This window comes from Notolepis coatsorum, assembly GCF_963971535.1.
Source record: "Notolepis coatsorum genome assembly, chromosome: 2".
NCBI lineage: Eukaryota > Metazoa > Chordata > Actinopteri > Aulopiformes > Paralepididae > Notolepis > Notolepis coatsorum.
The window spans coordinates 49,688,499-49,704,405 of record NC_140166.1 but is presented as its reverse complement, the minus strand read 5'-3'; the positions used below and the strand labels follow the sequence as shown (position 1 = coordinate 49,704,405).

The 15,907-nt window shown below is 45.1% G+C and overlaps 1 protein-coding gene across 2 annotated transcripts in view; it reads right to left on the bottom strand.

Annotated features, from left to right (window-relative positions):
• The window catches only part of araf (A-Raf proto-oncogene, serine/threonine kinase), a 50,899-nt gene that overhangs the window by 32,581 nt on the left and 2,411 nt on the right, over positions 1 to 15,907 (bottom strand). For both annotated transcript variants that reach the window (XM_084309212.1, XM_084309213.1), the window contains exons 3-4: positions 716 to 819; positions 131 to 233 (exon numbers count right to left, since the gene is read on the bottom strand). In XM_084309212.1, the coding sequence (XP_084165338.1) occupies positions 131 to 233; positions 716 to 819 (207 nt within the window). The remainder of the gene's footprint in view (positions 1 to 130; positions 234 to 715; positions 820 to 15,907) is intronic.

The following is a 15,907-nucleotide window of genomic DNA, read 5'->3' as shown; positions in this document are numbered from 1 at the left end:
TAACTCAGCAAAGTAAGGTATCAGAGGGGGGGGGGGGCAATATAATTTTGTTATTGTGGTCGAATCACAGGTATTGGTATCAGGAAACATTGCAAACGATACACAGCCCTAAGTGGCAGCAGTCACTTACGAAGTTGTGCATGGTGAGGGGAACATCGTCCAACACCTCGACCAGTAGCTCCTCTCCTACCAGGGGAGTAATGTCAGTGTTCCATTCAGTCAGTTTCTTGCGACTGGGGACAGTGTAAACACAAAAAGACCAACACGTGAGAAATGAACCGTCACTGACCACTGACCATAAATTCACCAATAAAGGAAGTCGGAGAACATTTCATACTTTAAATAAAACACACACAAAAACAAATAAGACTGGGAAATGTAACACCATTTGGCTGCTACATTTGTCAATTCCACCAGCCACTTAGCAGGTGTTCTAGGTAGATCTAGCTGGTACAAAATTCAGATTACATTTGAGCAGAAATAGAGTATGTACCAGATTACTGGTGATATGAACTGTGATATGTTATAGTAACCTGTAAACAAACTGTAACTGTATGATATGCAGATGTGAACACAACTGAATAATGAACAGAGTGACTCAGAACAATTGCTTGCTGCATCCCGTCTAACATGGATGTGGGTGTCGTGGAATGCACACACCATCACCCCCTATATGGAGTGGGAGAGTGCATTCAGTACAATGATGCAATCTTACCCTTCTAGGAGGCGAAATACAGCACAGCAATCCTGGCTTAGGCCTCTCACTTTTAGGGCTTTGTCGAGACTGTCATACACAGTCTGCCCTGGGCGAACAGTCACCTAGAAACGTAAAACAATATTTGAACAAGTGTGACTTTGACACTCTGTGGTCAAGTACGTACAGATGCCTGCCGCTCATTTTAAGGTCATACACTCCTCAACACCAAGTATCACGAGACTAATGGGCCTAGTGCATGGATGCACTAGTGACTGTGTGATGATTTTAGATCAGTGTTCACGTGTCAAAATGGCAAAGAAAATCCACAGCAGATTATCAAATGTTACAAATGATAGTAGGTTTCACAAAGAAAGTGTGAATAAGTGATGGGATGGATGGAGGCAGGACACCAGCTGGGAGAAATAACACCATCTTAGTCATCATTACCAGATTGTGAAATATAACAAGTCTGATGAAAGCAATGTCCCCCAACAGTGTTTAAATTAACTATTTTATAGAGAGAAGAACAACGCTATATAACTGACCATATTCACACGGCAAGGTGGGAACAGAGTGCTTCACCAAGGCCACAGGACTGTGGAAAGAACCGGCAGACTAGGCCTAGCCCAAAAACAAACGGCCCCAAAACTGTTGGAAAGAAAAATGCTAACCTCACACAGAAAATAGACTGCATACTGATTGGAGATTCCACAACAAGGTATGTGGAGATGGCAAACACAGAAAATATCTGTCTAGACAATACATCTGTGAAAGAGCTGGCCGAATTACTTCCAACACTAATCAGACCGGGAATAACAAAAATTGTCATTCACTCTGGATCGTTTGACATCCTGCGAAAGAAGACTGGCACAGAGACTTTGAAAGACGATTTCACACGTTTAATGAACACACTAGACAAACATCAGTCTGTGTACATAGACACTGATGTGTCCATCAGTGGACCAATTGCATGCTTTCGCAGAGGACAAGAAGCATTCAGTCGACTCCTAAATTTTAATTCATGGTTAGGGGCTGCATGTCTTGTACACGGCTTGAAATTAATTGACAACTTCAATGTTTTCTGGAATAACCCAAGAAATTGCTTCTTCCCAAATCGCTTAGGTTCAAAGCTCCTAGCAGCAAACATGCGTCATGCCTAGAGCTTCCGCGGTATTGATATTTTCCTTACCGCACAAATTTGCGAAATATTTCCTACCGCCGCGGTTATTACCGCACAGTGCGCACAATTAGCCATGTCCGAGGGCTTGCAGCAAGCCAGAGTTTAACAGTTTAAATCAATCAATCAATCAATAACAACATTAACCATACTCTCGTTGCGTCTATTCTGCCAAAGCTAACGTTACCTCTCATTGTGTATTCTACAAAGCAACCCGGGTTTAACGTTACCTCTCGTGTATATCGGCTGACGGTAGTATTAGGCTAATAACAACAACAAACTTAACACATCAGCGATCTTGTTGTGACACTAAACTCTCCGCTCGGTGGTAAATTGGGTTGATGTCGGTTTTGTTTCATCAATAAATAAGGCAGAATACACAGTGAATCCATTCTTTTTTGTTTATTGCACTTGGTTCTGTCGCAAACAAATCCTGAAATGCATCCTTAGCGAGGCAGTAAAGATGGCGGCGTTCTGTTTTTGTTCAGAGCCTCCAAACTGTGACGCGTCTCTATTCTGACCAGTCAGTGGTCTGCAATGTTTCACATGACTTTTCTGGTACCACTTCTACCCAATAGGGTCGCTTGGAACCGAGTAGGGTATATCTGCAAAGCCGCAAGCCGCAAGCCAACTTTATTATTATGATAAAAAACAGCGGTGACGCGGTATTCAGCCTAACTCTGCGGTGAGCGTGATGCAACAGCGATACCGCGGTAATGCGGTTATCGCGGCAGCTCTAGTCATGCCTTGATGGCCTCCAAGAATATTAAGCTCATACCAGCACGAGAGATAGTCATGAAGGACACAATCTCACCACGAAGTGCAGCAGCACAAGGCGCCCCCCCCCCCCCCCCCATATAACACAAGGCCATCTCGTCTGATCAAATGTCCCCGAAAGCACAGTACAGTCAGTGCAGTGCAGTATAGCACAATTGCCATGCCATCTCTCAAAACATACCAGTAATCATAACCAGCCAATGGCATGGTGAAAAATATACGCCATCAATGCGTTTACCTGCTATTAACCTCAGGGCCATCACGGTCAAGCCAAAGCAGACCTCCTCTAAAGAAGTCCAACAAATAAAATTAGCTTTCCTAAATGTCAGATCACTGAATAATAAAACATTCTTAGTAAATGATCTGATTAAAGAAAATAACTTAGATTGCATCTGCCTAGTAGAGACATGGCTAAATAATGACACAGCTACATCAATAATGATAGAAGCTTGTCCACCAGACTATAACTTTTTTCAAATACCCAGAAAAAATAAAAGGGGCGGAGGAGTTGCAGCAATCTTCTCCTCAAAAGAATCACAGAACTAGGCGAGTTCATGTCAATGGAATATCTTGCCATTGAACTAAAAACAGAATCAACTATTATTGTCACAATATACCGCCCGCCTAGACACTCACCAATATTTATACAGGAGCTCTCTGAACTGATCTCACTATGTGTTACCGGATATGATAAGGTGATCCTAAATGGAGACTTGAACATCCATTTTAATAAGAAAACAGACTCAAACTATAGAACTAAAAAATCTACTGGATAGCTTTGACCTAATACAGCATATAACAAATGCAACTCACAGTGTTGTGAAGGATCAGATTAAACCGAATATGTATATTTATTTATATATATATATTTAATTGTATTTGTATATCGTTTGATATCCCCTGTATATTCCTTGTACAATATGCATTGAATATCCCTTTAGTCTACTAAACAGCCCATAATAGTTTCATTCTACCATTGGACGAGAACCTGGCGCCAGGTTGCCATACCCCTAGGTCCAAGTTCAATCGTGCCGCCTAACATGTCGTGGCAAGCCCCGGTTCCGCGCAGTAATATGTCGGGCGAAATACGAATGGTACTATTTGTTCATAGCGCATATATATATGGCGCAAGTAAAGTAGAACTTTCTTTTAGTCCAGTTCTTTACCCTCCAACAGAGTGACAGACGCAAAGCCTCCCCACGACGCACGTGCGGTGTAGTAAGGCCTACTTGGCCCAGAATAGGCATTGAGATAGCGTGTAGATTAATAATTGAATAGTCATAGTTTGGCACTATACCGTCGAGTTGGACGTATTCTATTAAGCTAATAATAGTCTATTTATGTATGGTGCATCGTTCGGTTAGAGTTCTAAAGTTATCAGTACCCCCATCGTTCCTGACGTTATCTGGACGCTTAACCAGGCTGGTCAGACCCCTAGTGGTGATTGCATCCGAGGAGCTCCGGGCCAAGAGCGACTGGACCTGTATATTGGATTACTCTACCCGGACGACGGCGAGCCTTCCACGGCTTGGATTATGCTTTGTGTGCTTTGATTATTCCATGGATAAAGGCCAACACTGCGGAGTGTTGGAACTACCCCCCGGAGAGGACTCCAGGTGAGACGGCGCTCTACACCAGTGAGGTCGCCTCACGTCTCTCCGTTGTGGACCGGCAGATACCGTCCACAGAGGGTCCAGCTGTATTCGTCTGCGGTCCGAGGTTCTGTGGGCACCGTGTCCAAGACTTTGGATTCTCCCAAGACACCGTCGGCCAGATGGGATACCGCCAGCGGCTTCTCTAACCCCCCCCTCCTACTGTCTTACAACCAGCGGGACCCCCCCCCCCCTTAGTGTATCCAGCTATAATCATTTAAGTACCATCGCTATCGTTTCCTAAATATTCCAGGTTGTATACTTACTCCCTGCGTAACCAGAGATTGGACATTCAATGTTGATTTACCTACGAATACTCATTTGCCATAAAAGTGCATATTTCATATTTCAAATCATAAATGTAATTAAGTGATCGTTGTATACACCCTTTGCTGTATTAAACCTTCGATTTGGTACATTTGTGTGGATTCGTTTCATCAGGTGGGAAAGTGTTCATCATACTTATATCTTGTACTGGGTGGCCAGAAGTTAAAGTACATGAGGTAGTGGTATTAAATATCATATCTAACAATACAGTCAGGGAATTGTACCCCTCAGTTACAATTGGTCCTTCGAGCCGGATGGTAACTAGTGTAATATTAATATAGTGTTATTAATATCGAAATGGCCTATGATGAACACTCCACGAAACGATCCTCCTAACCTAGAACGCCCGCGGCGCAGACGACAGACACCTCAGTACTTAGAGGCTTACACTGTCAGTCAACTACCTAGCCTTCGACAAACGGTAAACGCGGTAAAAGTAGAAAGTAAAATTATGTCTGACCTTAACGACCAGGTTTCCCCGACCACAGAGGCCCTAGTAGGTCCTAATGTAACTGACCAAGCTCACGGTGGGGACCAGGAGGGAATTGACATGCCTTTACCCCCCGCCACTACCCAAGAAGTAGTCCCCGACCAGCCCCGGGAGGAAGACAACCCTACAGAGAGAGAACTCTGCACGGAAGAAGAGGAGGAGAGCGCCGAGGAACTAGAGCTCCAGGACTCCCCAACGAGTACCCCCAGGAGCGGCTCACGCAGGAGCGGCTCGCCTCCACAACCGCCTTCCCCCAGAGAAGCGGCGAGGATGCTACAACAGGCGTTCCTCGTCCGCCTGACAGCCTCTACCGAACGCGATCGACTTCAGGGTGAACGCGACCGTCTCCAAGCACAGGCGCTTAGCGAGCACAAACATTTTACTATTGAAAGAGAACGCCTCCAAGCGCAGCGACGGAGCGAAGAAGAGCGCATACGCCGGGAGATGAGACGCCGGGAGATGAGACGCCTTCAGACGGAAATTAATATGGTAAGAGACCGGGCCGCAGCAGACCGCGCCGCCGCCGCAGCAGAGCGCGCCGCCGCCGAAGCCCAGCGCGTCGCTGACTATGCCCGAAGAGAAGCAGAGCGCGCCGCAGCCGAAGCCCAGCGCGCCGCTGACTATGCCCAAAGAGAAGCAGAGCGCAACATCGATCTCATCCAGCGCCAAGCCGAGCGCGACAGACTACAAGCCGAGCGCGACAAGTTAATGGCGCAGCTAAGGAAGCGGCTGATGATCCCCAGGGCAACACCCTCTCCCTCCACCAGGGGTTCAAGGAACTCGTCGAGACAACAGTCAAGAGCAGCGCCTCCTAACCGAGCAAGCGACCCTGAACTTGACCGACAGACCAAGCCTATACCCCCCGCAGACCCCCTTCCCCGACCGGTCCAAGCGAGACCCAGCTACAAGGAAGGAGCGGCATACACTGCGGAGAAGCAAGATAAACGACTACAGGATCTGGAAGACCTGATAGAGGAAGAAGAGGGAGAGGAGGAGAACCAGGCCCGACGACAGCACAGTACTCCACCGGACCAGGAGGTCCAGTGCAGCCCAGGCTATAACCCCGCGGCGCTGCGCTACAGACCCCCGACTCTATTCACGGGTGAGCACGACGCACGACCAGCCCCGAGGAATAGCACCTGGACCAGCTGGCTATGGTACCCTGTCGGTACCAGCCCACAGAGAGGTGCAAGAGGGGACTCGCCTAGGAGGTCTCTCCCCCAACACTCGCCGACGTATCAGCCATCCACGGCGTCATACACTGCCAGCAGCGAGACCTGGATGGCGACAATCCCAGGAGAAGCCCAAGAAATGACACTAGGACTAGTCTGGCGCTTCAAAACAGACTCGCTCCACTATAGACACAAACCCTTGGCTCCAGAGCAGGGAAGGTCGACGGCGATACCGACCACCAGACGGAGTGTGTACAGAACACTCGCCAGACAATATGACCCGTTGGGATGTATTCTACCTTACACCACCAGGGCAAAGATGATTGTACGAGCACTATGGGATAAGGACCAGGGCTGGGACGACCCAATACCCGCACACCTTGCCTCAACATGGAGAGAGTGGGAGACGGAACTCCGCTCACTCCCAGGTGTCAATATACGCCGCAGCTACTTCCCATCCACAGTGAGGCCAGAGACATGCGAGATTGAGCTACACGTCTTCAGCGACGCCTCCGAAGTAGCCTACGGATCGGTGGCCTACTTGCGTGCCCAAGAGATGGGAGGAAAGATACACACTGCTTTCATCCTGGCCCGCTCAAGAATAGCCCCACGTAAGCAACAATCTATCCCACGTCTAGAGCTCTGCGCAGCCCTCGCAGGAGCGCATCTAGCCACGTTAATCCAACGTGAACTCACCATTCCGGTGCATAGAACAATCTTGTGGTCAGATTCCACGACAGTACTCACATGGATCAAGTCTGATTCATGCAGATACAAAGTCTTCGTGGGAGTCAGAGTCACCGAGATTCAAGAGTTAACAGAAGAAGCAAGCTGGCGGTATGTGGACACCAAACACAACCCAGCTGACGTCATCACCCGGGGAATGTCTCTGGATGACCTAACCCGTCGCAACATCTACAGTGACGGACCAGCATTCCTCAAGCTCCCGGAAGGAGATTGGCCTACGCCCACCCCGAGGGAAGCAAGTAACGAGGAGGCTGAGAACAAGAAACCTATGTTCTGTGGACTGAGCACTGTCGCCTCCACAGACCCCAACATAGATGACTGCATTACCCTAGAGAGTGCGCAGCAAAGAACATTCCTGCGGCACCACCCAGAGATTCAGTCCACCACTGACATGTCAGCAGCTGACTACGAAGAAGCAGAACTTCTTCTACTACAACGAGCCCAGAGAGACTCGTTCCCCGATGAGCTAGACTGTCTACAGGGAGGAAACCCTGTCCCATCAGACAGCAGACTGATTCACCTGGCACCAGAGAGTGACGCCCATAATCTCATCAGAGTGGGTGGTCGCCTGCGGAGAGCCCCCGATCTACCAGATGACATTAAGCACCCGATCGTCTTGAACAGCCGACACAAGGTCACAGAGCTGATCATAAAGAAATACGACGAGGATGTACACCACGCAGGAGCAGAGAGTCTTCGCGGAGATCAGACATCGTTATTGGATATTGCAAGGGAGAGAAGCAGTACGGCGCTTCCAGCGAACCTGTCTAGACTGCCGTAAGTGGCGCGCGCAGCCCAGCATACCACGGATGGCTGACCTACCCCCCTGTCGCCTCCGAATCGGCGACAAGCCATTCCACTCCACAGGCATGGACTGCTTTGGCCCGTTGTATATAAAGAGAGGAAGAGGCACCGAGAAGCGGTGGGGTATTGTATTCAAATGCATGACCACCAGAGCTATACATATCGAGCTCCTTCCGACCATGAGCACAGACTCATTCCTTATGGCCTTCCGGAGATTCACATCACGGAAAGGAAAACCGTCTACATTGTTGTCTGATCACGGGACCAACTTCAAAGGCGGAGAAAGAGAGCTGAGAGAGAGCTTCCAAGCTATGGGCCCAGAACTTAAGACCCACCTCGCTCCAGCCCAGATTGACTTCCAGTTTAATCCCCCGAACGCACCCCACTTCGGTGGAACCTGGGAACGAGAAGTACGTTCTATAAAGACAGCCCTGTACGCCGTACTCGGAGCCCAGACTGTGGCGGAGGAAGTCCTAATGACAGTCCTCACGGAGATCGAGGGAGTATTGAACTCAAAGCCCCTCGGTTACGTCTCCAGTGATGTAGCAGATGTCGACCCAGTCACCCCCAACACACTCCTAATGGGGCGGCTGGACCCCGCGCTACCCCAGACAATGTACAGGCCTGAAGAAGCGAACGGCCGAAGAATGTGGAGGTACAGCCAAGTACTAACCGACAAGTTTTGGAGCAGCTTCCTACTTCACTACCTACCGTCTCTACAGACCCGCCAGAAGTGGGTAAAAGAGAGAGACAATTTGACAGAAGGAACAGTCGTCATGATTATTGACCAGTCACTACCCAGAGCTATGTGGCCGGCTGGCCGCGTAAGCAAAGTGATCACCGGTGCCGATGGCAAGGTCCGAGCAGCTGAAGTACTCGTCCAAGGGCGCACCTACACACGTCCCGTGGCGAGGCTCATAGAACTGCCCCGACTCCCAGATACTATCGATGATGACCATGACCCTATGACTTTGTGAGTTGACTGACCCTTACAGCGGACCTTGAGTGGTAGACAGTGCAGTTAATCTGTCTCTGTTTAGCTAATTAGGTGGGACTAATTAGGGGGCGGCTGTTGTGAAGGATCAGATTAAACCGAATATGTATATTTATTTATATATATTTAATTGTATTTGTATATAGTTTGATATCCCCTGTATATTCCTTGTACAATATGCATTGAATATCCCTTTAGTCTACTAAACAGCCCATAATAGTTTCATTCTACCATTGGACGAGAACCTGGCGCCAGGTTGCCATACCCCTAGGTCCAAGTTCAATCGTGCCGCCTAACATGTCGTGGCAAGCCCCGGTTCCGCGCAGTAATATGTCGGGCGAAATACGAATGGTACTATTTGTTCATAGCGCATATATATATGGCGCAAGTAAAGTAGAACTTTCTTTTAGTCCAGTTCTTTACCCTCCAACAGAGTGACAGACGCAAAGCCTCCCCACGACGCACGTGCGGTGTAGTAAGGCCTACTTGGCCCAGAATAGGCATTGAGATAGCGTGTAGATTAATAATTGAATAGTCATAGTTTGGCACTATACCGTCGAGTTGGACGTATTCTATTAAGCTAATAATAGTCTATTTATGTATGGTGCATCGTTCGGTTAGAGTTCTAAAGTTATCAGTACCCCCATCGTTCCTGACGTTATCTGGACGCTTAACCAGGCTGGTCAGACCCCTAGTGGTGATTGCATCCGAGGAGCTCCGGGCCAAGAGCGACTGGACCTGTATATTGGATTACTCTACCCGGACGACGGCGAGCCTTCCACGGCTTGGATTATGCTTTGTGTGCTTTGATTATTCCATGGATAAAGGCCAACACTGCGGAGTGTTGGAACTACCCCCCGGAGAGGACTCCAGGTGAGACGGCGCTCTACACCAGTGAGGTCGCCTCACGTCTCTCCGTTGTGGACCGGCAGATACCGTCCACAGAGGGTCCAGCTGTATTCGTCTGCGGTCCGAGGTTCTGTGGGCACCGTGTCCAAGACTTTGGATTCTCCCAAGACACCGTCGGCCAGATGGGATACCGCCAGCGGCTTCTCTAACCCCCCCCTCCTACTGTCTTACAACCAGCGGGACCCCCCCCCCCCCTTAGTGTATCCAGCTATAATCATTTAAGTACCATCGCTATCGTTTCCTAAATATTCCAGGTTGTATACTTACTCCCTGCGTAACCAGAGATTGGACATTCAATGTTGATTTACCTACGAATACTCATTTGCCATAAAAGTGCATATTTCATATTTCAAATCATAAATGTAATTAAGTGATCGTTGTATACACCCTTTGCTGTATTAAACCTTCGATTTGGTACATTTGTGTGGATTCGTTTCATCAGGTGGGAAAGTGTTCATCATACTTATATCTTGTACTGGGTGGCCAGAAGTTAAAGTACATGAGGTAGTGGTATTAAATATCATATCTAACAATACAGTCAGGGAATTGTACCCCTCAGTTACACACAGGCTTGGGAATACACTAGACTTAGTTATAACAACAACTGGGCTAAGCATAACAAATATCTCAATAACTGAATTACCTCTCTCCGACCATCACTGTATATTTTTTGACACTCAAATAACCCTTACTAAAACAAAAAAAGAAATCATAGTTAACACTTTCCGTGCCACTCACGAGATTTCTCGTTTTTTTTTATAGGTGGTTGAATGCCACTCACGAGATTTCTCGGATTTTTTATTTTATTTTTTTTGTAGCGATCTGAAAAATTATTGCATCACCCGAGCCTACCCGAGTATAGCCGAGGGGCGCCGGCGATCACTGTGGAAAAAAGCGCCCCCTGTCGTCTCCCAGATGACATAAGTGATTTTGGAATGGACTCAATGAAAATGAATGGGGAAAAAAATCCGGTACTCCACATTTTCCAGTTCACTGATCCAGCCGGGGTTACCACAGTTCATTCTGGAACCTCAGATCCCCGTTGATCATGGAGATCTACAGTATCGCGTTGGATCCATACATGTTTTCGAATGGTGATCAGGAATTGGAATATACCAGTTGGATACCATCTGATGTCAGGTAAGGACTCTATGTTATCAGTGTTAGGATAATCAGAGTAAGTTTGATGAAGTTATAAGCTGTTTTGTGAAATGTCCTCTTTCGGTTTCACTGTAAAAGTCTGTGAGGAAATCAACGGAGCGATTATCAGTGCGCGGCCGTAATGTGCTTGCGTGCACGTATAATATTGATCATCTAGCGTTTATTTGAAAACGATTCATAAAAAGGCTGACGAATATCAACGTTATGGAATATTCCACTAAAAGACGATTTTCATAGAATGCTCCAGAATGAGCTGTTTTTATATCAAAACGGGGGCTTTTCTAACTGCTCTGAAACGGAAACGACGCGATAAAAAAACAATCTGCCTTCACAGCACTGACTGGAAAATAGTATTTGATAATGCGATGGGCAGATTAGACACATAGCCATCATTTAAAACATAGATTAGGCGATATTAACGTTAACATTGGCGCCGATGGTGGCATTCAGCGGTAAAACGGAAAACCAGGCGTGGCGCTCAAAGTGTTAAAAAGAGGCTCTTAAACGACAAAGCTGAATCAAAGTTCATTGATCTTATCAGACTACATGAACCACACAATCATGACAGCTCTCTAAATGAAATGGTAGAAAATCTCAATGATGCAATGTCATCTATATTAAATTCTGTCGCCCCATTAAAAACGAAAAAGAAGAAAACTAGAGCCTCGCCCTGGTTAAACTATAATACGGTCAACGAAGAAAAAAGGAAATGTCGTGCAGCGGAGCGAAAATGGAGAAAAACAAAAACCACCATATGCTGTGATATATACAAAGATGCTTTAACTGCTTATAATAAAACCATCCGCTTAGCAAGGAAAGATTACTTCTCTAAAATCATTACAGAAAATGCTGGAAACTCCAGAATCCTCTTTTCCACTATTAATGTACCGTACTTTTCTGACTATAAGCCGCGACTTTTTCCCCCATTTTTCGACCCTGCGGCTTATATAACGGTGCGGCTTATATGTGACTCGACGTGACCAACCCGAAAATGTTAAAATCAAAATATTGCTTTTTTGACTGCATTGAAATGTTATTGATCTGTTCCCTTATTTGCTAAACTTAATACAACTTGTAAATGAGTTCATTCTTGTTATTTGTCTGACAGTATTGTGTCCCAATGCTAATTACATATGGTAATTAAACATTAAAACACCTGCGGCTTATAGTCCAGTGCGGCTTATATAAGTTATATATGTACACATCATTCAATTTAGCTGCTGCGGCTTATAGTCAGGTGCGGCTTATAGTGCGAAAAGTACGGTACTACTCAACACTGCCCCTACACCTCCTCAGTCATCAACGGTTAAGTGTGAAGAACTTGCACTATTCTTTAACAACAAAATAACCTTGATCAGGGCCAGCATTACTCATGATGGAAATAAAGCTGATTGCGGCAAACCGTGCAATGTAACCATGAGAAGTTTCACATGCATCACATTAGATGTACTCTGCAAAACTGTCTCAGAATGTAACTCCTCCACCTCAGACATTGACCCTATACCTACAGCTTTCTTCAAACGGGTATTTAATAGTGTTTCAAGTCCTGTGCTAGATATCATAAACACTTCCCTTAGGACTGGTATTTTCCCGGATGCCTTTAAAACAGCAGTTGTAAAGCCATTACTAAAAAAAACTAACATGGATAGTAATGAAATGGCAAATTATCGTCCAATATCCAACCTACCATTCATTAGTAAAGTACTTGAAAAGATAGTTTCAGTTCAAATAAATTCCTTTCTTGAAGAAAACAACATCTTAGAAGAAATTTCAGTCAGGATTCAGAAAATATCATAGCACTGAAACTGCCCTCACCAAAATAATCAGTGACCTCAGACTAAACTCTGACGAGAATAAGATCTCCATCCTTATCCTGTTAGATCTCAGTGCAGCATTTGATACAATCGATAACGATATTCTAATCGATCGTCTTGAAAACCATGTCGGTTTCTCAGAACATGTGCTGGGCTGGTTTAAAACATACATCAGAGGGAGGAAATTCTATGTTAAACTAGGAGATCACATGTCTGATATATACGACAACAACTATGGAGTTGCACAAGGGAGTTGCTTAGGTCCTTTACTCTTCTCCCTTTACATGTTACCGCTGGGTGATATCATCAGAGAACATAATGTAGATTTTAGGGATGTCCCGATCGCCTTTTTTTGCTTCCGATCCGATCCCGATCATATGATTTTAAATATCTATCGATCCGATCGTTTCCGATCCGATCTTTCACATTAGTAATCAATTTTGACGCATTTTTGTCAGAAACTGGCAGAGTGAGACAAGCCCATCTGTTGCCTATAATAGGGCGCGAGAGCGGAGGCTTTTGTTATTACATTCACCCTGAGAAATGTGCTTCTGCTTCATATGAGAAATATTAAAAGTTTCAATATATGTTTGCACATTAGTATACATTCAGTGTTCGACTTACGTAATGGTCCATTCTGGTCTGAAACGCCGATGATAATCCTCAGTCACGTAACGTTATCCTCCAGTTGAAAAGTTAGTCTGAAAACTTCGCCTCCAGCCTGCTGCTTCATGAGTTTTTCCTCCACGCGGAATCTCCTCCTTGCAAACATTGCAACTGGCTTGACTCTCTATTTTAAAATGCTTAGTTCCAAACCTCTGACATTAAGTCTAGCTGCTCAAGTCAGTGGATATTAACCGTGTTTCGGGAGCGACGTGTTGTTGTTGTGATGTGGTCGCGACTCGCGTGTAGCGTCTAAATTAAAGGGAATGTTTGTTGCAACGGTGAAAATTAAAGGGGAATGTGTTTGTTGTGGATAATTATTCTGCTCTGTGTGACAATAAATACATTAATGATGATATATTATATGTAATTTAAAACCAAAACTAAGGCCTCCGTATGAGTTTAAGACGTGGACATGGTCATGTTTGTTGAATAAAATTTTTCTTTTTTTGACTGCCGATTTTTATTATTATTTTTTCCCGATCCCCGATACTCTGAAAAGCACGTGATCGACGCCGATTCCGATCACGTGATCGGATCGGGACATCCCTAGTAGATTTCCATAGCTATGCGGATGATACACAACTGTACATATCTGCTGAACCAAATGATACAGCGATTAGCTCCATTACAGACTGCTTACTGGCAATAAATAAATGGATGAGTAAGAACTTCCTGAAACTAAACGAGAACAAAACTGAAATTCTAATTATCGGCTCCAAAACTAGAAAAGAAACATTATCGATCGTCTTGAAAACCATGTCGGTTTCTCAGAACATGTGCTGGGCTGGTTTAAAACATACATCAGAGGGAGGAAATTCTATGTTAAACTAGGAGATCACATGTCTGATATATACGACAACAACTATGGAGTTGCACAAGGGAGTTGCTTAGGTCCTTTACTCTTCTCCCTTTACATGTTACCGCTGGGTGATATCATCAGAGAACATAATGTAGATTTCCATAGCTATGCGGATGATACACAACTGTACATATCTGCTGAACCAAATGATACAGCGATTAGCTCCATTACAGACTGCTTACTGGCAATAAATAAATGGATGAGTAAGAACTACCTGAAACTAAACAAGAACAAAACTGAAATTCTAATTATCGGCTCCAAAACTAAAAAAGAAACATTAATAAAGAACCTGGTGGGACTAACCCCTTGGATCAAATCTGAGGTCACTAGTCTTGGGGTTATCATAGATTCAGAACTGAACTTCAATTCTCATATTAGCAAAGTGACGAAAACATCGTTCTTCCATCTCAGAAATATAGCACAAGTACGACCATTTATTAATCAGAACGATGCTGAGAAGCTAATTCATGCATTCATATCTAGCCGGTTAGACTACTGTAATGCACTTTTCACAGGTCTCCCTAAGAAAACCACAGAGAGGCTTCAGCTAATCCAAAACTCTGCAGCCTGACTGCTAACTAGAACCAAAAGGAGAGAGCACATTAGTCCAGTCTTAGCTGCTTTACACTGGCTTCCTGTAACATTTAGAATTGACTTTAAGGTCCTTCTCCTTACATACAAAGCTCTAAATGGACAGGGACCTAGCTACATCGCCAACACTCTAATAAATTACACACCAGCAAGAACACTGCGATCATCAGCTGCTGGACTACTAGAGGCTCCCAGAAGCAGTCAAAAGAGGATCGGTAATGCAGCCTTTATCAACTATGCCCCAAAACTATGGAACAAACTACCCCAAAACATCAGGGAAGCCAACTCGCTAGACATCTTTAAAAGACAGCTTAAAACCTATCTCTTTGCTCAGGTATTTCACTGATAGATATCTGCTACCACCTAGTGGCAAGAGGAAACATCAGGGATATCCTGACACAACTTGTATTTACCTGCACTATTCTTACCCTGCCTACTCTTATACACTGCCTATCAAATTCATGTGTCGGTTATTGCACTTTTTACTTCTTACTGATGACTATTTTTAAACTGAATCATTTTAAACTATTTTTATTATTTGCTAGATCCAAATGTGAAACACTGTGATTATTTGTTCATGCAATAGGTCCCACTATTTAGTATGGGTTCGAGTCCCTGTGATCTAATATCACTAAAGTTACAGTGTGGGTTCGAGTCCCTGTGATCTAGTATCACTAAAGTTACAGTGTGGGTTCGAGTCCCTGTGATCTAGTATCACTAAAGTTACAGTGTGGGTTCGAGTCCCTGTGATCTAGTATCACTAAAGTTACAGTGTGGGTTCGAGTCCCTGTGATCTAGTATCACTAAAGTTACAGTGTGGGTTCGAGTCCCTGTGATCTAGTATCACTAAAGTTACAGTGTGGGTTCGAGTCCCTGTGATCTAGTATCACTAAAGTTACAGTGTGGGTTCGTGTCCCTGTGATCTAATATCACTAAAGTTACAGCTATATGTACTGGGAAGTATGTTGGGAATTACAGGAGTATTACTGAATAGAGAGCCTATTAGGATGCTAGATCCTAATGTGAAACACTGTGATTTGCCATATCTTGCTATGCTCGCTCATGCCTGT